This window comes from Mauremys mutica, chromosome 4 (genome assembly GCF_020497125.1).
Source record: "Mauremys mutica isolate MM-2020 ecotype Southern chromosome 4, ASM2049712v1, whole genome shotgun sequence".
Lineage (NCBI taxonomy): Eukaryota > Metazoa > Chordata > Testudines > Geoemydidae > Mauremys > Mauremys mutica.
In genome coordinates this window covers 14,767,861-14,792,863 of record NC_059075.1, presented here as the reverse complement: position 1 = coordinate 14,792,863, position 25,003 = coordinate 14,767,861, and the positions used below count along the sequence as shown (strand labels likewise).

The 25,003-nt window shown below is 44.8% G+C and overlaps 1 protein-coding gene across 5 annotated transcripts in view; it reads right to left on the bottom strand.

Annotated features, from left to right (window-relative positions):
* Positions 1 to 1,345: 1,345 nt before the first annotated feature.
* The window catches only part of SYT16 (synaptotagmin 16), a 155,148-nt gene continuing 131,490 nt past the window's right edge, over positions 1,346 to 25,003 (bottom strand). For 4 of the 5 annotated variants that reach the window (XM_045016693.1, XM_045016690.1, XM_045016692.1 and 1 more), the window contains 4 exons: positions 22,855 to 23,298; positions 20,697 to 20,886; positions 8,669 to 11,167; positions 1,346 to 3,198 (listed from right to left, as the gene is read on the bottom strand). In XM_045016693.1, coding sequence (XP_044872628.1) covers positions 10,854 to 11,167; positions 20,697 to 20,886; positions 22,855 to 23,298 — 948 coding nt within the window. In that variant the 3' untranslated portion in view covers positions 1,346 to 3,198; positions 8,669 to 10,853. The remainder of the gene's footprint in view (positions 3,199 to 8,668; positions 11,168 to 20,696; positions 20,887 to 22,854; positions 23,299 to 25,003) is intronic. The other variant, XM_045016691.1, reaches the window with a different exon arrangement.

Below are 25,003 nucleotides of genomic sequence, written 5' to 3'. Positions count from 1 at the left end.
TTACCCAAAACCACCCTCGACACATTTTTTCCCCCAGCATGCATTGGGGGGAAATCCCAGAATTCAAATGGGCAGCGGGGACTGCGGGAACTGTGGGATAGCTTCCCACAGTGCACCGCTTCGAAAGTCGACGCCGGCCCCGTGAATGTGGACTCAGAAGTTCGAATTAGTGTATTTAGTATGGATACACAAATTCGACTTCATAAGGTCGAATCCACAAATTCGAATTAAGTAGATTCGAAATAGTCCTGTAGTGTAGACAAGGCCTTAGACTGAAAGTGCTGAAAGCCAGGACTGCCTTTATATTAAACTTGTGCTCATACTAATCTGCATGGCTGAGGCTTCTAAAGATTGAGACTTCCAAGAGCTATTGAAAAAGAAACTTCATTTCAGGTCTGATCTTGAAAACTGCCCAGCAAATACAAGCTAGATCCAAAACATCTCGGCCTATTGTGTGTAGAAACTGCAGATTTCTCAAATGTATTATGGTGCAATTCTGAGCCCAACAGAATGAATTACCAATAGTCATTGCAATTTTGTATTTCTTAGCTTTTATGTTTGCTTCAATTTATGTATTGGTAATGCTGTTTGCATGACCTAATTATAACACACGTATATCTTGTACGAGTGTCTATATGGGTATTTCTTAGTATAAAACGTACTGTTCTAATATTTGATATATTAACAAATTTGTCTGTATGCCAGCACACCCGGACAGCATGTGCGCGTAAGTACGTATGCATTTGTTAATACTATTTTGGAGGTTAATGATGAGTCAGGGCTTCTCCTGCAGCTAGTAGGGTTGCACTAACACAGGGAGAATAAAAGAGGAGCGGTGCTCTACTAAGACTCCCACCAATGCTGGACCCCAGATCCACCCTGAAGGAAGAAAGGGTTCACCGAGCAAAGGTGATCCCATGTATGGAAATACTGCTTACACAAAGCAAGGATGCTGTGAAGAGCAGCTCCTGCCCCAGCCCCCGGGCTGTACCTGCTGAGGGGTTCTGGAGGGATCTGGGGGGGAGGAACAAGATGGCTGATCCAGTGTGCCCCTCCTTTCCACATATACTGCTGGTTGCATGTTTCAAATTTTGAAATTTAGGGGGTGGAGAGAAAGGAAGTAAAAAATGACATTTCCCCCCAGCCCTCTCTAGCCACATGCCCAAAGTGTTCCTCTGAGTGTGATCCCATGTCCCAGGCGCTGGAAGTACTGCATCTTCGTTCGGAACAAAACAGAAGCATACTTAAAAAAATCCGTCACTTCAAGACGCCCATAGATCCCTTGAATTAAGTCTGTTACGACATGCACAAAAAATGAAGACACTGTTTTTCCATGTCTATATGAGCCATCTGCTTAGACTTTATTGATAAAATCCAATAGCAACCATGTTCAGCATAACAAAATAAGATTATTTCTGAACTTTGAATGGTCATACGGGCACATACAATTTCAGTTAGACATTTTGCAGAAGTTGGGCTTAATTTTTTTCCCAGTGAGAGTTCATCTAGACATTAATATTCCTAAGGTAGCATATAATTAGCAAGAGGCAACATACTACATGATCATGCATGCTAGTACATAAGTTGATTAAAAAAAGTTTTATCTTCAAATAGGTGAAAAGTGTAAACCCGTATCACTCATTCTTTAGTCACATTTGTCACCACAGTTTTGCACGTTAGATCTCTCTTTCAAAGCACACGTCAAACAGGTCAAATTGACATTCCACTCAATACTAGTTATTTATTAACTAGGCAGATGGTATAATTTCCTGTTTAATCTCTGAATGTTACAAAAGTGAAAAAGGAGTCTGAGTTTGATACTTCTCTCACACACAATAATGATTCTCCTCCTGTTACTGTACCATCTTTGGTGGAGGAGATCACCCAAGAATTCATGCTCAAGAAGACTTGCTTTATTCACAGAGAAGTTAGAAATCTGACATGTTAGTAATCTGTTTCCGTTACCACTGCCTTAAGTAACCAGTTCATAGATAGAGCATGTGCTTATGCATCTCAAGTGCTGTAAGACGTACCAATCTCTGTGTTACTTTTAGTGCATACTCACCCAAATGTTGGCCTGCAAATTATTTAGAATGCTGCTCACATTGCTATCTGCTTGTGATGTGTGTTACTTATACAATAGCAATGAAGGGGTGGTGGGGGGAAATGGGTTAAAACCATCCAGATTTCTCTTCTAGAGACCATGTGATGCTAAACACCATCAATTAGGCCTAAAATGCTGTTCTATGAAAATACCCAGCACTATCTATTCATGTCCACCCACAAGCCAGGTGGAGATGGAGCATTGTAGTATGTGTTTCTAAAGAACATAGAATGAGCTAAATATTGTAGAGGAGAAAGATTGGAATATATGTAAAGCCAGTGCATCTCCAGTGTCCAGCTGTAAATGCCACAGTGAGACACTAAAACTTTTACTTGCCAGAAACATTATACTGATCCAATATAGAAAGACTCCAGTACACAGCTTATGTACAGTATATTCAAATCAACGACGTATATTTCAGTGTGCTTCATGCAAATGCCCTTGGACACACTGCTGTAAAAAGTTGACATAAGATATAAATGCAATAAAATATTTTAAATGCTAAATCAAATAATTACTTCTTTTACTTTTAATAACGGAGAGCAAGCTAAATTCTCTGCTGGCATCAATGCAGTTACACCAGTAGAGACTTTGGCCCAGTAAATCTAAAGCCCTCTGACTGTGCAGGGTCATGGGAAGTATGTGATGCATGTCCGTTTGGAAAGCTTGTGCTTGAGAGGCCACATGACAGCACAGATTGTAGAACAGGTTTTATCCTGAGCACCATGCACATAAAATATTGCACACTGAACAGGAAAATATTGAACATCTTGACTTGGAGCAGATTTCTGCAGTTATGAGCAAATAGCGATGGGTGAGGTGCAGATGTCTGGACATAGCGATAGGCCTGGACCAACTTATGGGTAGGACTAGTGAAACATGAGATTGGAGTTGGACTTGTATGCATGAGATTTTTTTGCCCCTACTAATTATGAGTGGTGGAATTTTATAATACGAGAAGTCTCAGAACTGATGGGGGAAAAACATTTGTCCAACAGAGGTATCTTTGTTTGCGTTCAAGGCTCATTCTTACTGGAGTTAGCTGGGATGCACAGAGGAATTCAGCTTTACATGGAATCAGATGGAAGATGAATCTGCAAGAAGAATGTGTTTGTATTGGTGAAAATGAGTATACCATATTCACTCTAACCTGTGTGCAATGTACTTCATGAGCTCTTTTGAGGACATGAGAGTTTCCTTCCATCTATTGTTGTCCTTTGGTTATGATCATGTACCTTCCAACAATTAAACCATTAAGTCAAAATAGGGAGCAACTCAACAGTGAGGTCTGGAGAACACACTTGTCTAATTATCAGGAGAACCCAAGGGCAGTACAGTCCAATATATTACTCAAGACTGTTGGCTACTACAGATATTACTAATAGGATGGTTGAAAACCTACTGATAGCTGAGAGTTCCTAGGGATAAGATCATCATTGGTGCTAGAAGGTAAAACTCCAGTGATGACAATGGAGTTATGCCTAAATTTGTCATCCATCACCAGATCTGCTTTGGCTTAAGTCTGATTGCATAAGCTGGTATCATTAGGCATGTGCCACCTATATGATTGTACATGATCCCAAAGGCCCTACTTGCAGACCTCGGACTCAACAGCTACAGAACAACATAGGAAGGCAGCTTTTCTGTCTTTGAACAGGACCAGGAAAAACCTAGGGCTAGAACATTTAGGCCCCTGGAATTATTTATCTTCTCATTACTGAAAATAGGTTGACATGGGTACATTGTTTTAAGCATGGACAATGTTGGGTGTGATGTTCCAAGGGATTCTGGTTGGGTATCCATTTTGTTTGGTATTTGCGGACTACAAATGGCAGTAATTTGGCCAGGCAGTATGCTTCAGTACCACAGGTTAGCTGGTATCTCCATATTCACTCCTTATCTCCTGCAGGCTCCTATGCAGTGTTCTCAAAAGTATGCATTTGTGAAATAATACCCAAGCCTTGATGTCTCCAAACGTCCTGAAGATAGACGTTAACAAGCCTTTGTTGATTCATTGTGGCATCCAGCTCTCTAACGGTGCTCTGACTCTGATCTTAAAACTGTTTCTTCTTGTTCACAACTCAGACACTTGATTACTCGCTGGATCCAGTATGGCAGTCGTATAATTCTTCCCACTGTAAGATCCTGCTGCCTACCCAGCAGTGTAGCCTTCTTGCGTCACAGTGAATTTGTGCAAAAACTTCTCTCTGTCGCTCCTTGCTGTCTAGCTATAAAGGCAACCAGGGTGGGGCCCAATTTTCCTAAATGACTATGCAAATTAGGGTGTCCATCCCCAGGGGATGCTAAATTGGTAACGAGGCACCTAATACTAATTTTAGCTGCTTACATGCCAATGGGAACACCCAGTTATGGAAGTGGGTGCCCTCACTTAGGCTACCAATTCTGAAAATTGGGCTTCCCATGGTGTGTATGTAAAAATGTGGCTCGGGAGGGAGCTTTGTCATTCAGGATCTGCAAAGCAGGGGCCCATTCCCCAAGACCCTACAAAAAAACTTGTTAGTAAAACCTGACTTTGGGGTCAAATTTGACAGTAAAAAGCATTTCTCTTCACTATGGGCTAGATGGTAGTTTTAGCCCAGAGCCCATATTTAGGGGGGATCGGAAGGGCTGCCAGCCCTGGCATTCGAGAGCTCTCCGGTTGTGCTCTCTTTGATGAATGAGTTTGCACTAGGAAGGGAGGGATGAATTGTGGCATGTAACTGCTGACCCAAGTGGAGGGCAATGTGTAACGGAGTCCCTCTAAGGTTAGCTCAGGAAGGACTCCATCCCCCATTGATCTGGTGTATATAACAGAAACCATTATTATTAAATTATTTCTATAGCTGAGACGTATACAGTGTCATTGTATGCTATCATACATTAACTAAGGAAGTCTATGGGCCAGATCCTCAGCAATTGGCATAGAAGTATTGAAGCCAGTAGAGTTACGCTGATCTAGGCTGATTTAAGCCAGGCGGCTGAGGTTCTGGCCATATGTACCTGGAACACAGGCTCAAGGAATCAAAGTTAAACAATAACTTGTAAAAATTACAAAGGCCTTGTCCACATTAGAAAAGTTCTACTGCTTTACCTATACAACTCCCCCTAGGGTAGACACAATCCTATTGGCATAAATGTGCTTTATAAAAGGGAATAAGATGTACTGCTATAAGGGCACTTGACACCAGTGTAAGTGCATCCACACCAGTACACGTGTGTGCTGTAATTATTTTTGTTTAAAATTAAAGAACAAAAGCCACCTCTCCTACCAACATAGTGATACCAATACAAAATCTGTGTGCAGACCAAGCTGGGTCAGACAGAAGCCTGTAAATTACTACCACAATCTTCAGATTAACCCCAGGGCCAGTGCAACCAGATTTGGGGGGCGGCATTTTCTTCGGCAGCGACCGCAGCGGCCGGATCTTCGGCTGCCCTGGTCGCCACCGGCATTTAGGCGGAGGGAGTTGGGGCAGGTGAGTGCGGGGAGGGCCGCCTGCAGCAAGTAAAGGGGGGGGAGCGGCACACAGGGGAACTCCCGCCCCAGCTCTCCCCTGCCCCGCCTCCTCCCTGAGCACGCCATGGCTGCTTCACTTCTCCCACCTCCCAGGCTTGTGGTGTCAATCAGCTTAGGTGCCGCAAGCCTAGCAGGCGGGAGAAGTGAAGCAGAGACGCGCGGCGTGCTCGGGGTGGAGGCAGAGCAGGAGTGAGCTGGGGTGGGGGGGGTGCCTCAGGGCGGAGGGTGGGGAGCTGCCCAGGCGGGGGGCTCAGGGCGGGGGCTCGGGAACGGGGGAGGGCGCAAGGTGGAAGTTTCGCCTAGGGCGTGAAACATCCTTGCACCGGCCCTGATTAACCCACTGCTTTCCTAGGAGACAATGAAACATAGTGTTAGGGTAACAGAATGTGGAAGGCCATATCCCACTCTCCAGCTATATGTTAGCTACTCATGTTGAAGGATAACACATTGCTTCACTTCATCTTTTTGCTCACCGGTTATCGTATTAAAGTTGATAACAACTGTGGGACTGACAAAAAAAAACAACAGCAGCAACAAAGAAAGCCGGCTCCAAGGTCATCACCAGCTGTATCTGAAGAATAGAGGCCTGCCACCAAAGGAAACCTTCTCCCTCCGCAAGATGTCACCTGAGACTCTGCGCTGAAGGAAAAAATCAATAGCAGCTGGCAGTGTTTAGTTCTTTGAGTTCAAGAACATCTGAAGACATTTATGACTGAATATCAGTCAATTATGTAAAAGCATCAAGCTGCTTCGTAGGATCTGCAGGAGCTAAAAATACATCCGCGTATTGTCTGCAGATCCAAGAGACTGTAACCACTGAAACATTAGCCCCCAAGGAAAACAGAGGAAACTCAGAGCATTACAGGAACAAAGCTGTAGCACAACAGAATCCCGGGGTAACACAGGCCAAGGTAGAGAAATAACTGCCGAAAGTAATTAAGGCATTGATGGAAAAAATCTAAAACAATTTAAGAGTGTGAGACAGTTCAGACAAAACCTTTGCAAATAGGCAGCTCTGAGGTCCAGTTCATTAACAGATTAGGGCTTCTCTATAAGTAGAAACAACGAGGAGTCCTTGTGGCACTTTAGAGACTAACAAATTTATTAGGACGCCTCGTTGTTTTTGCTGATACAGACCAACACGGCTACCACTCTGAAACCTGTCTATAAGTAGAGTTATTCTGGATAAGAACATCTGCACATGGAGTTTATTCTAGAATAAGAATGCTTTATTCTGTATTATTTTAACGCACTGGATTACACTATAGTTCAGAATAAGGCACTCTTATTCTAGAATAAGAGTATCCATGCAAGGAGTTTATCTGAGTAGTTAATTCTCTTTATATTCACACACTACCTTATTCAGATTAGCATTCATATGAAGACAAGCCCTCAGACTCATCTCTGGGGATCTCAATTAAAATTCAGCATTACTATAAAAGAAAATACATTTGGTGGCTCACCCAATTTGTCACTGGTGCACATAAAAAAACAAAACAAAAACAAAGCAGAGATTCTACCATGACGGGCAGTTTCTGCTGAGGAGAGACCCAGAAAGGAAGAGGTCACAACCGGGAGAGGTGGACTGGTAGAGATCAAGTGATGTTTTCAGAGAACCTACCCACAGCATGCTTGGCTCGAGTAGTGCAATTAGTTCCTCCCCTTTTAAGAATACAATGATTTTTTTAAAAGGAAAGAAAAATCCAAGTAGGACACAGAGTCTGGTCAACAGGGCTAAATGGGGGACAGATTATTGAAAAACAAGAGCATAAGGGGAAGTCACTGTGAACTGACACTATAGCAACTCAACCTTGGCCCACCATTTGCTGCACTTCACTGGGTGTTCTGCAGCCCTAGCCAAGCTCTGCCCTGGGGTCCTGTGGGATCAAGGATTGGTATCTCTCTTCCTCTCTCTGCATCACAGGATCCTCTATCCCCCCAGGGATGGAGAGCACAGAAATACAGGCCTACAGCTCATTGCCATTTCTGAGCTAAGTGCTGAGCAGAAATCCGAATAAAATGCATCAAAAGGTGGTGTCAAGAAATGGAAGCATTTCCAAAGACTCATCTACCAACTTCCTTGGCCACTTTTGTGGGGGGAAAGAGGTTAGAGAAATGACAAATTGCCGTCACCTTTGCACAATACAGAATGTGAGCACAAGGTCAACTTCATCAATACGAGTAATAACCGAATCCAAGACATCTCTGCAAAGAGCCAGGTAGGACAGGGGACATTGGCTCAGGTGGGAACATGCTGCTGCTGAATAATCAGCTTAATCTCAACAGAAAAATTAGAGAAGCAAGTAATTAATAGTAGTGCAACAAAAAAAGAACATAAACCTGTCAGAGGAAGCACTGAAAGGGAAGTCTGCTCCAATGCTACTAAAATTTCTCCACATTTCAGCAGAAACTAGATGAACCACAAAAATGTGATGCTCTGGACTGAACCATTCTATTGATTAACAGGGTTTAAATAATTCTTGGCACCCATTTAACCGTTGAGCAATTTTCCTTGGAAGGTACCACGAAAAATCACTGCCCTAACAATTGTTACAAAAAAAACTATGCCTAACCCCAAATACCTTAGCCAAGTATGAAAAATTAATCGCTTTGATTAAATTACATATTTTGCTGAACTGTGGCCAACTCTTTTCCATAGTGTATATATATTTTAAAATCAGTTTCCCTTTATAATGTAACTTCAAAATGGATCTTGGTGTGAAATGTTGCGGAAGTCCCAAACCAGTTATCTTCATTCCTCTGAAAAATCATCTTTTCCAAGGCTGCGTGCGGATGGAGTTTAAAAACACCACAGATATATAATCATGTGCATCTCCACTAGTGGCTGAAACTTTGTATCAATATGTAATTGCCCTTTAGAATTATATAATCACATATCACATTTTGCATGTGCAGTAGGTTAATAAGCAAAATGCTGTAAGTTCAATATTATGCACACATCGCACATAGAACAGTTATTAAAAAAACACTAGTATGTACATTTTGTGCAGGTCAGAGAAAAATGATGCAAAAATTACAAAACATACCTAAACACAGTGACTACTGCCATTAAGCAGGGCCATTTACTGTGCTTTTATCCTGAAGAGAAGTACATTAGAAACATGTAATAAGCCGCAGACTGCAGGATTTATCACTTAACTGCTCAGCTGAACTCCTTTTTCCTTTCAGTCAGTGATTCAATAGCATTAGCATTGCAGCCAAAAAGGAATTTGTTTGCTAGATTACATGGGCCAGATCCAGCTCTGGCTGCTTTGTGCTGCTCCAGTGGTGCACAGCAGCTGTAATGCCAGCTTAACTAGGGAGCGGAGGATATTCCTCCCACAAGGGAGAATCTCCAGGTGCAAAGGAGCTAATATAGCAGAACAGAAGCACAGCCAGAGGAAAGACTGTGTGGCCCTCATGCTGGCAATTCCCATCTGCTGGACTGGCCTTGTGGGGACAGCGCTGACCCCGGCCAGCTGTCCTCCCACCATTACCTGAGATGCAATGACCATAGCTCAGATGCAGCCCAAAGCTGAGGCTTATGTTAGGCCCTGAATAGCCCCAGTGAAGCCAGTGAAACTCGTAGTGGTGCCACAGAGCAGAATTTGGCCCTAATTCTCTATAAGTGGGGGAAACAAAGAAAAAGAGAAACTATGAATCAAATCTGAAAGCCTTTTGCAGCCGAGTATTTTTGTGCTTCACTATGGTCAATAGGAATGGAGAGACGCCAGCTGAAGGGTTTAAGTTGGAGACTGTGCAATAGGTGTTACTTGAAATTATTTAGGGATCTGGCACCTATCTTCATCTGGTAAGACCAGTACAATCGTTGCATGGCTCTGTGCACTAGGCTCCTGGCTCCTATTACTCGGCAACAGCTAGCACTGGATCCATCAATAATCAAGAAACAAAATTAACCATCTTCCCCTATCTGCTGCCTGCCCTGGCTTTAACTCACTTTGAAGGCAGGAAAAAGATTAAAACTGAAAGTGTCGCTAGGCTCTGAAGAACGACTACGGAAAAATCACCTCCCCTTAGTCAGCAGATCTGCCCTTTGTGGGTATGCAGATACAGGTGTGAACTCTCATACTTTTCACTTCTGTTAGCCCTTCAGGGCCAACACCTCTAAAAGAGCAAGTGGGATTCTATTCCTTCTTGTGCATCGACATCACTGCTTGAGGCGGGTTCGCACAAGGGGAAGTGATAGCACCATGGGGCCTGCAGATCCGTCCTCGCGATGTCAGAGAAGTTAAGAATTCACCTTGACTTTCAGATCCCTAGAATATTTTACAGGATGCTTGAAAAAGCATTTTTACTTGGAGCCGATTTGACACAGTCATTGAAAGATAATAAACACGAAACCGCACTACGCACAGAATCGCTCTTCTAAGCGAACCTCACATTAAGAAAAAAATAAGAAGAGTGAACAATGATCTAGAATAATCATAGTTTAGGCACAAAGGCAGATGTGCAGCTTGTTTTGGTGTCTGTCTCTCTTTTGTTGTTGTTTTGTTTTCACAAAAATAGAAGCCATGAGCTAAAAAAAACAGGGAGGCATCTAAACATGCATTATATAACTACTATGTTAAACTGACACCCATCACCTCATACAAACATCTGGGGGTACAGGTTGCACAAGAAAGGAAACATGCTTACTTCAAATACTAGTAAATAAGATCATCACTAATACAAGAAAGTAATGGCAATCTCTAGGCACTTAACAGTTTACAGAGAAATCTTTAGTGCTTCCCCATGCTACCTGAAAATATATTAATCAGTCTTAAGTGGTATCAAATGTTTATCTCTAGGATTTAGAAACACTGTAGTAAACGGAAGAGCGAGTGGCATGCAGTGCTAGACTAATGACGTCATCTGTGGATCAAGAACATTTGCATACATCAATAACAGGAATGGAGGTGGGAGAAAGACATGACACCAGAAGAAAATAGCATCAAAAGCAATTTAGATCAATGAGGCATTGACGGCAAGAGGGTAAAAGTAGCTTTGTGTTTTTCATAACCACTTCCCTTCTGGTGATCGTTTGGGTGAGAAAATGTACGAAAACCCTCAAAGGCAACAGGTAAATTTGCTCACCGGGCCCCAGCACCTACATTCACTGAGTGCGCTGAGTTTGAAAATTTCAGTTAAAATAGACCTGGCTGGTTCAGAATGTTTGCTATGGGATGGCTGCTTTCAGGGGGGTGATCATGGGAGGGTCCAGTGGGCAGTCCACTAGGATTCCAGTAAGTTATGCCACCTGCAGACCTGCTGCCCTTTTGTTTCTTTCATTTCTTGCCAGTGGTTTTGCTCTTCTTCTCCGCTGCTGTTCTGACCCATAGAAATCCAGCCAATCATCTCCTTGCGCTTCATGCTGCGCCGGTTGTATATGGAGATCATCAGCGTGACGTCAGAAAGCTGGAACAGGGCAACTTGGAAGACGAACGTCTCCTTGTAGATGGGGTTTGGTTGGCCTCGACGGATGGATGTCTTGCAACGAGACATCTCCTGGCCCATGGAGTTGAGGAGGCAGAGTTTTCCGTAGGTGTCTGGGACAAAAGAGAGAAGAGAAACTGTTTAGTTTTGTGGCTACTAGCGAAGGAAAATCAAGGGGCCAAGTGGAGCAAATGGGAGCTTTGTCTGAGTAAGCACTGAGTAAAAGCTGAAGGTCAGATCACCCCTTTCCATCATAAAACCCAGGGGAGGGGCATAAGAAGGGAGGAAAACTCTGAGGATTTCCTCATCATTCAGTCTTGGTGGGCAGGCAGGGTTTGACCCTGAGCCTCATGTAATAAACTGCAAGTCTAGCCCCTAAACCCTGCAGGTCCCACTGGGAGGCCATGACCATCTCCATGGAATCGCCGCTCCAGCTGAGGTCCCAGCACCCCTTCCTCCATTTCCTGGCAGCATGGCTCCATTGGAATTGCTCCACCAGGGCCCCCCCTGGCTACATGTGCCTCTCATGACTCCCCATTAAAAGGAGGCAATTACTACCTATTATCCTGGACAGATCATGACCCCATAGACAGCCCTTCATAGGTTCCTGAAAGGGGGAGGCAGGTTCCATGGAGGCTGCTGACCACTCTTCTCTTTCTTATGGGAGAGGAGGCATCCGCATGCAATGGCATGATCTGGCCTTAAGTAAGGACTTCAAGATATGTCCCAAGCTTGCAATAAAATCCTCTTTTTGCTTTTCCTCCTGAGTGCAGCAGAATCAAGGTCAATTTCATTCACTGTTCAAATTCTTTAGTATACAGATATCTGTATTAACTACATTACTGCTGTGCAGGGGGCTGGACTTGACTTCTTGAGGTCCCTTCCAGTCCTACGTTTCCATGATCCTATGATAATACCACCACTAACATCATGTGCTTTCTACAGTCAAAATCCCCAATCTCATCTCATCATCCCACAAATCCTGCTCAGTGCAAGTTTACAACCTATTCCTATTTGCAGGTCACTTTGCCAGGTCGCCCCAGCTCTAACCTTTTTAAACATCAAAGACCAAGGTTCTGCAATTTAATATCACCTCGGAGTGCACTGAAGATAGGAAATAAATTACAACTCACTGTCTCCTTCCTACAGCACGTCTATCCTTTTCTATTCCTGTTTGATGTGCTATGTTACGCACTTATCTGCTGAGAAACACAAGGTGTGAAATTACACTTCAGGTGTGAAAACACTTCTGTAGCTCAAAAGCAGGGCTCTCCATTCCTCAGACTGTTCCACTGAAAAAAGCTGTCAGGAAACTGACAATTGAGGAGTAAATTGTGAGTCTGCACAGCTGTACAGCTATCAGGTTATTGCAGGAAAAGTTCAGCCCTATCACCAGCTAGCTATGGCAATTTGGCTGCCAACATCACACTAGAGACAAAGTAAAGCTTGCCAACAAGTATCTTCTCCATAGAGAGAAAAGGAGAGCAATTTATTCTGTCATGAAATAGTTTGCTGATTGTGGCTGGGAAGGAAAAAAACCCACTTAAATACAAGAAATGTGAATAGTCCATGTGGCACGAAGCAGACTACAGGTCCCATGTACTTTACTGAAAGCTGAAGCCTACTTTCTGTGGGATGGCTTGCGATTTTGGTGGCACACAAACTGAATCGTGCAGAAGCTTCAGATACATTAAAAAAAATTTTTAGCTGGACATCATATGAGACCGAACAAAACAATCAGCACAGGGGGCTTCTTGATATTAGAACTGGTTGGGGGAGAAAGTTTCAGGAAATTTTGGGGGGAAGTTCTGCCCTTATACGAACATGCCCTTGCTGCAGAAAGTTTGGTTTTAGGGCGGGGCAGCTTCCCGGGTCGAAATGCCAGATGAAAATTTTTAAATGAGTTCCAGTTAGGAACTAGGTACAATGGCTCTATTCTTGGTCTAGTAGTCCCTGAGACTACATTTACTTCAACTGAACCCAACAGAGGCCAAAAGGAAATGACTGAAATCCTCACTGGGATACTTAAGGTAGGTTCTGGACAACCTCAGAGTCTAGACATTTGGAGGTTCTCCTACAACTAAGGTGCACGAATGACCAGTGGGTACTAGCATGAGAACACCCATATAATTTCACCCTGTGAAGTCAGACAGGATTTGATGCCAGCTGGCTGCAGCATGCTTTGCTCACTGAACCACCCAGTCCCTAGGAGAAGCAGCACTAACATTTGCTCTGGGAAAGAGCTCATGCAACTAAAGCATAATATAGATACTTCTCTGGATGCGCTAAGTGTCCGTCCTTTCAAGAGACGGGAAACTTCACTATCAATGCTTCAGGCAACAAGAAGCAGGTTTTTTTGCTCACCTGTCAACCCCAGAGAGTGAGACAGTGACACTGTGAATGAAGTGTCAGAGGAAATCCCTAATGTCTCCACTCCTAGATCTAGAGTTTAGCATGCCCATTGTGTTACATTAACAGATGGCAATGAGTGTATCAAATCAACATTACTATACAGCTTGTGGAGGGAATTATGCTCAGCAACACAAATAGTAACTCAGCTGTAGCCCAATGACAACAGCACTTAAAGCTTTCGTTTCTTTGCTTATTGGGTTAGCACCCATTAGTGCTGCTTTATTTTATGACCTATCAGCACATCCCTTATAAATCCTGTTCTTCAGGTTTGTTGCAGATTTGCCGCAAACATTCACCTCCACCTGAAACTTGGGCTTAATAAGATTTTACCCTGGGGACCAGTTTATATTCTTGTACACACCTTTGGAAAAAATCTTTTGGCTTGTTTTAAAGACATTGCAATGAAGCTGACGCTGGAATCAATATATCTCCAGCTGCAAATGCATTCCTTTAACTCAAATAGAGCTTTGCTTTTTATTTTCCAAGATGTGAGTCTGTAGTACAGATTCTGCTTTTTTATACTTCTTACATATTTAAAATAATTGAGTTAAGCGAAGTTACTGGGCACCATTGACTGCTGGGCGTATAATAATCATTTGAACTTCCACTGCACTTCCCACGCAAAATCTCTATGCACTTGCCAAAAGTTAATGAATTTACCGCTTGATTTTCAGCTATGCTGATCACCCACCATCAGATTCTAAGGGTTATTTGGGGGCAAAATCAGGGGTGGAGAATAAAGGGCTGCTGAAGGATTAATTAACGCAGTCTCTCTTTTTTTTTTCCCCTGGCAAAGCAACTAGTTGTAACTATGTCTGTAACTCACTGGTGAGTGCATGTTGCCTGATCTGCAGATGATACGAGTCTGGATAGCATCCGACCTACAGAGCTTGGCTGAACCTGTAGCAGTTCTAGCTTTTTGCTCTAGAGGTTCCCAGTTCAGCGACCAGAATGTTGGTGTACATCCACAGATGGTCATCTTTGGAACTGTGTGGACTTTTGATGCCTACCATCTTATGGTCTCCTTATGTTCTACAAATTATCCCCGGCACTAGAGAATGGTTTTTTAACGGACAGAAGGCAAGGCAAGAACCCTACTTTACTTCTCACCTGAAACTGGTGATATTTCTTGAAGGATTCCATAAAAACCCTGACACCTAAAACTAATATGAATTATAGTCAACTGCCATTTTAGCTCATTTACTGGACCATATGATTCTCCTGAGGGGTCGTGGCATGACTAGCCATCCAGAGGGGGCTACAAAATCTACTAGGTAACCCCTAGAAGGGGCTGGAGAAGTTTTGACTGGTTTCAAATGATTGTGTGGGGGTACCCGAATCCTAATTGACAGCGGTGAGCATAGGGAGCTGTGTCACTTGTTTGAGTGGTAAAATATGCCCAGGGAAAAGGTTTTGTGCTAATGACTTATGCATTCTCATAATTTAACCCAAATTTGGTCCCAGGCTTTTCTAGATTCACACCTCTCCCTGTTCAAATTCCTATGAAAGAGAGCTCTTAATTCACATGGGAAATAATTAATGAAGGTGTAAACACAACAGGCAACAGCTAAAATTTAAGACCAGTCAACATTTCAAGCTCCTCCTAAAGCAAATCAGGACTGTGATACCGAGGTCACACTTGGCGCTATCTCCTAGTCCTCCTTGTTTTGGTCACCTCACCCCACGCAAACACCGTGCAAGATAGGAAGGATCTTTTAGTGGCGGGGCACTCGACCGAGACTCTCGAAACCTAGGTTCAGTTCTTGGCTCAGCCATGGACTTTCTGTGTGACCTTGGGTGAGTCAATTAATCTACCCTGTAGTTCAGTTCCCGAGGTAGGGATAACAGGACTTCCTTGCCTCACCAGGGTGTCAAAAGGATAAAATCTGTTAATGATCGTGAGGCACTTTGATACCATGGTGACGAGGATCATAGAAGTTCTTAGCTAGATAATCTGCGGTATCCTCTGCACTTCTTGCCCCCACTACTCATAACACCGATTGGTTTTTGTTCATCAGCCGTTAAATCTCGATTTGAGGAGCTTTTCCCTTTCCAATTTTGATATGTTCATTCTCTCTCTCTCTCCTCCGCCCTCTCTTTTCTAACATTAATGCTATTGTGTTTGTTTAATGGGGTTAATATGCTGCTGGTATGATAATGATCATGTACGGCTGTAATTATCATGTGTGATTAATTCTGCACTTGCTGAAAGGCTGTGAGGGTTATTCTTACCAGAGGGGAAGTCAGAACAATAGTGTTTGACAAGGGGCATTATACATTAATATGAACCCCACAAGAAATGCACAGAGGGAAAGAATTAAGATTGTGCTTGGAAGGAGAGAAGTCAAACAGAGCAGCAGGAAATGTCTGGCAGAGGGTTACAAGCTCTTTGGGGCAGGAGCTGTCCTTTTGTTCTGTCTGTACAGTACCTGGCACAATGGGGTGCCGGTCCTAGACACTACCCCAGTACAAATTATAACAATAATAAATAAGACAAGGGCATTTATCAAGGCGGCAGGTCCCAGCTGTCACTCACTGTAAAATACCCCCACTTAAGTGAGAATACCGGGTTTTTGAGGAAAACACCCTAGGAGACTAAAATATCAACCCCAGAACCATCCCAAGGGCCCAGTAAAATAGTGTGACTAGAACATGGAAGGAAAGAAGGATAAGTTCTTCTCTTCTATAATGGCTGGAAACATGAGCACAAGCTGACGAGTTTTAGGAGGACTAAATAAAACAAGATACATATTATACATACATCGTCAGCGTTAAAATACGGAGAGGGCCATCATGGAAAAAGGGACATACTAAAGAAAAAACACTTGTGTGACACTTTCTCAGGGTGCCTGGAACTGTGAGTCACCTTGTAAAACCCCTGCTTCAGCGGGAGAGAGACGTGCTCAGTGAGACGTCAGCTCCCGGACACCACCAGCCTGTTAGCTATCCAACCAAACTCCTCAGGGCTCTGCCAGCCCTTTCTTTGCCTTGCAGGTAACAACAGGTATAGATACAGGGATCACTTAAGGCCTGATGCTGCAGCCCTTACTTTTGTTTGTATTCCCAGGGTGCCAAGTGGAGTTAATGGAACTACTAACATGAGTAACGACTGCAGACTCAGGCCTGCAGCCCAGCAAGTCCAGGTGGACAATTCCTGAAGTTCTATCTTGGACCAAAACTACCTTCAAATGCCACTTCTGAGTCCTTCTCAGGAGATGCTGCGTCAGAAATTCAAGCAGCAAAAGAACTGCTCACGTGCATCATAATGTTGAGATTTAAAAAAAATTAACACTTATGGATCACTGTCATTTTTGAAGGATAAATAAGGGAGGCTGCAATATTTAACTGACTCAGTTCAGCTCTCTACAACATTTTGTTTTGAAGGTTTTGTGATGCACAAGATAAATCCAGGGGAAAAAAAACACTCTTTCCTTGCCCAAAAAACTCTCTCTTACGGCTTTTGCAGGCTCCAAGATGCTGCCCTCTAAATAACAGTGGTCCACATGTAGCGTCTCCCTCTGCAGGTGCGGGGGCCTCCCCAGGCACCAGATCCACTGTGGATTTGGGGAGCCGTGCAGGGGGCATGCAAGCCACATGAGGCCTGAAGCTCAGTTATGGAGGACCCTCGGTGTGGCAGAGAGCCGGGTTGGAGTGAGGACAGAGCATGGTAGGGTTGGACTGGACGATTCACTGCTGTGTAACTCCTCCTGCTGTGTCCCCTACACTGTGGTGAGGGCGGTGGGTGGGTGTGGATTGACCAATAGGCAGCAGAGGATACTAAAGCCACTGGACTACAGCAATGCTTAATTTGTGCCAGTGCTGAGCCCTGGCACCCCTGGGCTTTGTAGTTCGTAGCCCCGGCACCTCTGGGCCTGGTCATTCATAGCCCCGGCACCTCTGGGCCTGGTCGTTCGTAGCCCCGGCACCCCTGGGCCTGGTCGTTCGTAGCCCCGGCACCCCTGGGCCTGGTCGTTCGTAGCCCCGGCACCCCTGGGCCTGGTCGTTCGTAGCCCCGGCACCCCTGGGCCTGGTCGTTTGTAGCCCCAGCACCCCTGGGCCTGGTCGTTCGTAGCCCCGGTCGTTCGTAGCCCCAGCACCTCTGGGCCTGGTCGTTCGTAGCCCCAGCACCTCTGGGCTTGCCATGTCAGTTATGAAAGTAAAAAAATTGCTTGAGCCCTGGCACCTCTTTCATTACACATGAAGCACTGAACTGCAGTAGTATGCATGGAATGGCTCTGCAGCTAATATGCAGTCTGTGTGCACGCAGGGGGGTGGGAAAGATTCTTTCCCTCATGCTGCCTCCACTGAGCATCTGCCCAATGCCATCTGGAGAGTAAACATTACACTTCTTTCGACAGCTACTAAGCTGGCGGGGGCTACGACATGGGAGGTTACGTGCAGCACGTATCTCACTCCTGCACTCCACGCTCTCTCTCTCTCTCTCTCAATGTCTTCTCGCATGCACAGTGCGCATTGCATAGTGGTTTGGTTTTCCACTGCCTTGAACATTAGCTGTCCCAAAGCCCTTCACAAAGCCCCGTTATGCTTGAAGCTCCTGTTATGCATTTCAAAAATACCTCTCACAGCAATGGGCCCCAGAACACGTTTAACTGAGAGAAGAAATATTGGCCAGGACTCTACGGCTATCTCCCTGCTCTTCAAAAACAAGATGGGATTCGTAGTTTCTACCTGGCAAAGGAGGCTTGGTTTAGTATCTCATCCAAAGAACAGCACCCTAGTCAGAGCAGCAGCCTGCATCTCATACTGCTTCACTGGAGTGCCGGCAGTGGTGACGACTGCTGTTTCTAGCCTGGGGTTTGGAGCCAAGTGTTCCCTTTTCCCAACCCCTTTTGCTCTCTTTTTGATAGCAACATCGCATTACCAGGAATTTTCCAGGCATGCAAGTACAGTATAGAACAGAAAATAATGATCTGACTTTGGATGGGGAAGCTATTGTGATGAATATGGAACTTCCCTGCAGTAAATGATGAATATTGTATGCTGGCCTGGCCACAGGGATGGTGTTTATTGTATGAATATATTGATTTAATTCAATTGTGAGCTGTCTGGACACAGGCAGGAAGTGGGAGAAGGGCTCAAGATAGCCACTTATTAGCAAATACTTAAGTGCTAAGGGACACTGACAGACTTATTTGCTTTGCTGACACTGTCAGAGTCTCCAATCGGCCTACAAAACTGGTTTAAATCAGCAATAACCAGGGCCCTGCAAACATGAAAACAAAGAACTTGGGCAGGTTTCAAAACAACATCATCTCAGGTATGTCTTCACTGCAGTTAACCTAGGCTCTCACCCAAGTTTTAGGCCAACCCCCGCTACCATTCACACAGAAAAACCTCTGATCCCAGGTTTGGAGATGTTGTAAGCTTTGGATACCTGGCCTGGCTGGGAGCGGGGTTAGAACCTGGGCTGGAAGCTGCAGCGAAGATGCAAGCTAAACCATGCGAATGATGACAGTCCTCCAGTGCCTTCCCACAATTCCCTCCGTGCATCCAGAAGGACAGACACGTTCTGCCGCAGTGGGAACGAACCACAAAATGGCTCAGCTTATTGCAGCACAAAGAACCATGGGATATGGCCCTGGAAGTGCAAGTCACACACACACAGGTGAGTGCAGTACCAGTGAGGACGCAGTAACTTGGGGATGGCCTTGCAGTGCGGCAACTCACACCCGGATGCGGCTAATTTGGGTGCCAGTCAACCAAGTAAACTCTGCAATACCTTCAGCGGGACAGAGGGCTACAGGGAAACCAGACAGACACAGGGGCCCACTGGGTGTGTAGGAGGAAGCTAGGCTTGCTGAGGTCACCTTTGTGGGAGGATTGGAATCAAGGCAAGATAGACATGTGTGCAGACTCTGTTGTTTTAAAATCCTTTTTCTCCTACACTTTGTTCCCACTGCCAAACAAATAATAATTTTAAGAAGGCTGTTTGGTTCCTATATACCACTGGTCACTGCGCCTCTTGAAGGGAAGAACCACAGGTGCCTGAAACCAGCTGGACCTGCAGGACAAGATTGTTTCATACACAAGGTAGTACAGCCCAGGTCCTGGTCTAAGAGTTGAAGAACTGCAGGCAGGAAAGAGCACGAGGCCCAAGACCTGAGTTGGGGGCACTCCGAGAGACCAGAAAGGGGCAGCTAGACCTGTGACCACAACACATTTGAAGATTTTCATTGAAATTCTAAGAAAATCTTATTTCTTGGCTAGCTATGGGTAATTAGGTAATGGGATATAGGGCTTGATCCTGCAAGGTTCTGAGCACTCTGGCCACAAGCTAGCGAAGCAATTAAGTACTTCAATGGAACGACCCACATGCTTACATTTAAGTGTGTGCTAAAATGCTTTGGTGGATCGGAGCCAAAGGTGCGCACCACTCTGCAGGTTCAAGCCCAAAGAGTCTCCATTTATAGATCCCCAGTTCAAATTGAGCCCAGGTTCATAGTGACCAAACGTTGTTGCCATCAGGTATATGTCTGATGCTTATGTCCAGTTCTCAATGGGCAAGTAACCACATCACCAAAAATGCCTCCTCAACTGACGCTAGTTCTAGGATGAGATGACAGCCCAAAGACTGAAGGGCCATGAAGTTTGAACTCGCCCCTAGAGACGGTACCTAGAGGAGCTCTGAATGAGGCACATTGGCAGCAAAGCACAGTGAATAAAGCGCAGAGTTTGGTCAGCATCGCTGTGAATCTGTCACGCTTCACGAGCACTAGACACAATTAAAGCATTAAATATGTTCTCTTGGCTCCAATTTTATTTTTTATATTAGAGAGGATGGCTGGTCCAAAGACCTGGGTTCAAAGCCCTGCTTTCCCGCAGGCTTCCTGTGTGACCTTGGGCAGATCACTTAGTGGTTCCGTGCCTCAGTTCCCCTCTATAAAATGGGGCTAATACCACTTCTTTGCCTCACTGGGATAAATACATTAAATATTGTGAGGAGCTCTGATACTATGGTAATGGCAGCCACATCAGTACCAGAGACAGATACTTTATTCAAAATGCACAGGCTAATTTACCAGCACATGCATTTGGAATAATATTTTTTATTTCACTATTAAATGTAAAAGTCAAATGTGCAGAGACTCAACTGGGAAATGCTTTAATTGGATAGCTTGATGTGGCAAAAACTATATCAAGAAAATAAAACCAGGTTGTGGCTCAGTGGCTCTATCGAATAGGTATGCCATTACGAGAGACTTCACTTACCGGGCGGCCTGTTAATAGCAAGGTTGCGGAAATGGCTGCCTTTGATCATCTCTACTGACAACCGTCCGGTAGTCGCATTGTACGACAGTCCCACCAGCAGCTCTGGTACACCTCCGTGCGACAGGGACTGTGTTGAAGAAGCGCTATCGCTGTGCGAGATGGCCGACAGACTGAGCTGCGAGTCTCCACTCTGCAGGGAAAGAGCAAAGAGAGTCCCTCTGGAATGCTCAACACCGCTCCCCCTTTAATGTGTGCCTTGTGGTCTCATTGGGTAGGGTTGTGATGTTCTCCTAGGAGTTGCCAATGACTAAGAATCATCTGCATGAATAACAATGGGGCAGAAGATAGAAATGCAGGAACAAGTCTCCAGCATCACTTTGCAGAAACACATCTTTCAATATTCTCTCTCTAGAGGCCAGAAGCCCTGACTAATGTGTTATTACCAGTGTAAATCAAAGTCTTTGAGATAAACACATGCTCCAGTACATCAAAAGTAGAGTAAATTTCCCTGAAAATGACTTTCTGATGGAATGTGTCTAGCTCAATCTTCTATCTTTTGTGTCACTTGCTGTATATTTTCTTGCTTTCTTCCTAGTTACCATCATGTTCAGTTCTTCCCCCCACAAATGCAGGGTTTATTATTCATTTTGTGCAGGGCCGCCCAGAGGATTCAGGGGGCTGGGGTCTTGCTGCCGAAGATCCGGCACTTTGGCAGTGGGTCCCGGGGCAGAAGGACCCCCCGCCGTGGGTCTTCGGGGCACTTCGGCGGTGGGTCCCAGAGAGGAAAGACACCATCCCCCCGCCGCCGAATTGCTGCCGAAGACCCGGAGCGGAAGAAGCTCCGGGGGCCCAGGCCCCGCGAGAGTTTTCCGGGGCCCCTGGAGCGAGTGAAGGACCCCACTCCAGGGGCCCCAAAAAACTCTCGTGGGGGCCCCTGCAGGGCCCGGAGCAAATTGCCCCACTTGCCCCCCACCCTTCTAGCAGTTGAGGTGTGAACAGCCTCATCTTCCCTGATTGAGCTAACCTTGTTATCTCTAGCCTGATTCTTGCCTGCATATTTATACCTGCCTCTGGAAATTTCCACTACATGCATCTGATGAAGTGGGTATTCACCCATGAAAGCTCATGCTCCAATACGTCTGTTAGTCTATAAGGTGCCACAGGACTCTCTGCTGCTTTTTATAGATCCAGACTAACACGGCTACCCCTCTGATATCTGATATGATAGATGATCTAATCTGGGATTGGAAATTGGGATTTTCCAAGGAGACTAGAGGAGCAATGTGACCAAATCCTACAGAAGCAAGGCACCAAACTTCCTCAGACTCCTTGGAAAATCCCAGCTAGAATGCTCTTGTGGTGATATTCAGTGTCTATACATAGGACTCTGAAAACTGGGCAGTTCTCTGGAATGTACAAGAGGCTGCTTAAGATGTTCAAGCCAAAGAAGTGTCCAACTGGTAGAAAACATGCATGCAAATGGGTAATTATGGATGCAAAATGGAAGGTTGGTTGTGTGGGCAATGGACCTTTTTGTGGGTTCTACTCCATATTTATGAGCAGTTACCAGTCTGAGACCATGAACTCATCTTTTGTGGATGGAACTTGTCTGCCTAATTTTGAAAACTTGGCCCTCTAACCTCAGAACACAATAGATTACACAGAAAGATCTGGTCCCTGAATACATACAAGGTGGAAATTCTGTATTATGAAAGAACATAGGAATGGCCATACTGGGTCAGACCAAAGGTCCATCTAGTCCAGTATCCTGTCTTACGACAGTGGCCAATACCAGGTGGCCCCAGAGGGAATGAACAGAAAATCACCAAGTGATCCATCTCCTGTCACCCATTCCTAGCTTCTGGCAAACAATCATTTTAAAAACCATGCACCCGTGCTCCCTTTCAATCCTACTGAAACGTCTAAAAGGGAGCAGAAGTGAATGCATCAAGTACCATGGACACTGAGCACTGAGCTTTCTCTAACTAGTGCTGACATTCATTGCTTGAGACCAGGATGAAAACTGAGATCTGAATAGTGGTGCTAGGAAATGGGCCAGCAGCAGGTTTAAGAATCCTGAATGAAGAGGTTGGTGGATTAGCCAAGTAACCTGTACCCCTCCACCTCCGCCAATGGTGCAATGAATTAATAGACTTACACTCATATCGCTCCTTGGCTCCAAAACCAGCGTCACCTTCACTTCCCCCTCCTGGTTTAGGCTCCTCAGATAAAACAGTTGCTCCCCCATCATCTGTTCCCGGATCATTTTGTGCACTGCATAGAGACGGAACCTGAGTGCGTAGCTACTCAGCTTCTCTGGCTCCAGCTTATTAAAGGTCATTTTGTCTTTGAACACTGGGATGGGTCCTTTCTGAATGCTCGACTTTCCCCTCTGTTTCTTGCTGGGCATCAGGACTGTGTGAACTTGCCAGGTGTTCACACCACTGCGATCTTTGTCTGGGATATCCTTAGCTTCCAGGATAGTTACCAGCAGCTTTTGGCTCGAGGCCTTATAATCGAGGAGGACGTCTAGGTCACCACATTTAGAAATGGGTTCATGGGCACTGTGATGAGCTGCAAGACTATTCCCTCCATCGTGTTCCTGCCATGGAGAGAATAAATAAAGGAGTATATATTAAAAACGCATTTTCTTATACAGGCCCTATTAAATCAAACACCTCGAAGATCATTTGAAATAGGATAACTGGCAAACATGACAGAGACCAAATATAAGGCACATTGGCATCTACCAATGAAAAGTGCTATATAAGAACTAGGAATTAATTATTATTATTATTATTATTATAGCTTCATCAACTCAATCCCTAGATGGACTGTGGGTCTCTCTAATAGTGAAGAAATATCCTGAGCAAAGCACCATTTGCAATAAGAACACAGACATCACCTCCTCCTTATGTGCATCTTTCAAATCGGATACCCCTCGACTGCCTACATCTACACTGCATCTGATTCTGAGCCTTCCAGCTGGGGTTGATGGGCTTGTGCTAGTGTGCTAAAAACAGCTGTGTACACATTGCAGCTCAGGCTCTCAAGCCCCCCACTTCAAGGCTTGAGAGCCGAGCCCCAGCCCAAGTCACACCATCTACATAGTTACTATTCTGTCGACCCAGGCTCGGAGGGCTCCCTCCCAGATGCAGTGTAGACATACCCCAAGTGTGAATACAGTACCCACCTTGGGAATGTTATATGGTGATGTGAACATACACTTTGTGGTGTTTTTATTCTGCTCACCCTCGTATTTGGAGAGCAGGCAGGCATTTAGCAAAACAAAGCCTCTAAATGCCCCTTTTTTTTCTTGAGGGGCCAACTCTGGTTAACTGTTGGATTCTGTACTGCATCTCATTCACAACCAAGTGGTGGGCTGTTGTTCTGAATTTGCTTGCAGCAAGAGCAGTAGATGTGGTGATACAGAAAAGTAGTCAGATCAGATCGGGGGAGTGGTAAATAATGCAGAGGACAGGTCACTGACCTGTATCAGAGGGGCAGCCGTGTTAGTCTGGATCTGTAAAAGCAGCAAAGAGTCCTGTGGCACCTCATAGACTAACAGACGTATTGGAGCATGAGCTTTCGTGGGTGAATACCCACTTCGTCAGATGCAGGTCACTGACAGTGAGCTAGATTGCTTGGTAAACCAGGTGCATGCAAACAATTCGCCTTTTGATATGGCTAAATGTAAATATGTATACATCTAGGAACACAGAACGTAGGCCATATTTAGAGACTGGGGGACCATATTCTGGGAAGCTGTGCCTCTGAAAAAGATTTGGGGGTCATGGTGGATAACCAGTTGAACATGAGCTCCCAGGGTGACACGGTGGTTGAAAAGCCGAATGCAGTCCTGGGATGTATAAACAGGGGAATCTCAAGAATGAGTAGAGAGGTTATTTTACCTCTGTGTTTGGCACTGATGCGACTGCTGCTGGAGTACTGTGTCCAGTTCTGGTGCTCACAATTCAAGAAGGATGTTGATAAATTAGAAAGGGTTCAGAAAAGAGTGACGAGAATTATTACAGGATTAGAAAACATGCCTTGTGGTGACAGACTCAAAGAGCTCAATCTATTTAGCTTAACAAAGAGAAGATTACAGGGCGACTTGGTTACAGTCTGTAAGTATCTACATGGGGAACAAATATTTAACAATGGGCTCTTCCGTCTAGCAGAGGAAGGTATAACATGAGCCAATGGCTGAAAGTTGAAGCTAGACAAATTCAGACTGGAAATAAGGCATGCAGGTAATTAACCATTGGAACAAGGGTCATGGGGGGTTCTCCATCACTGGCCATTTT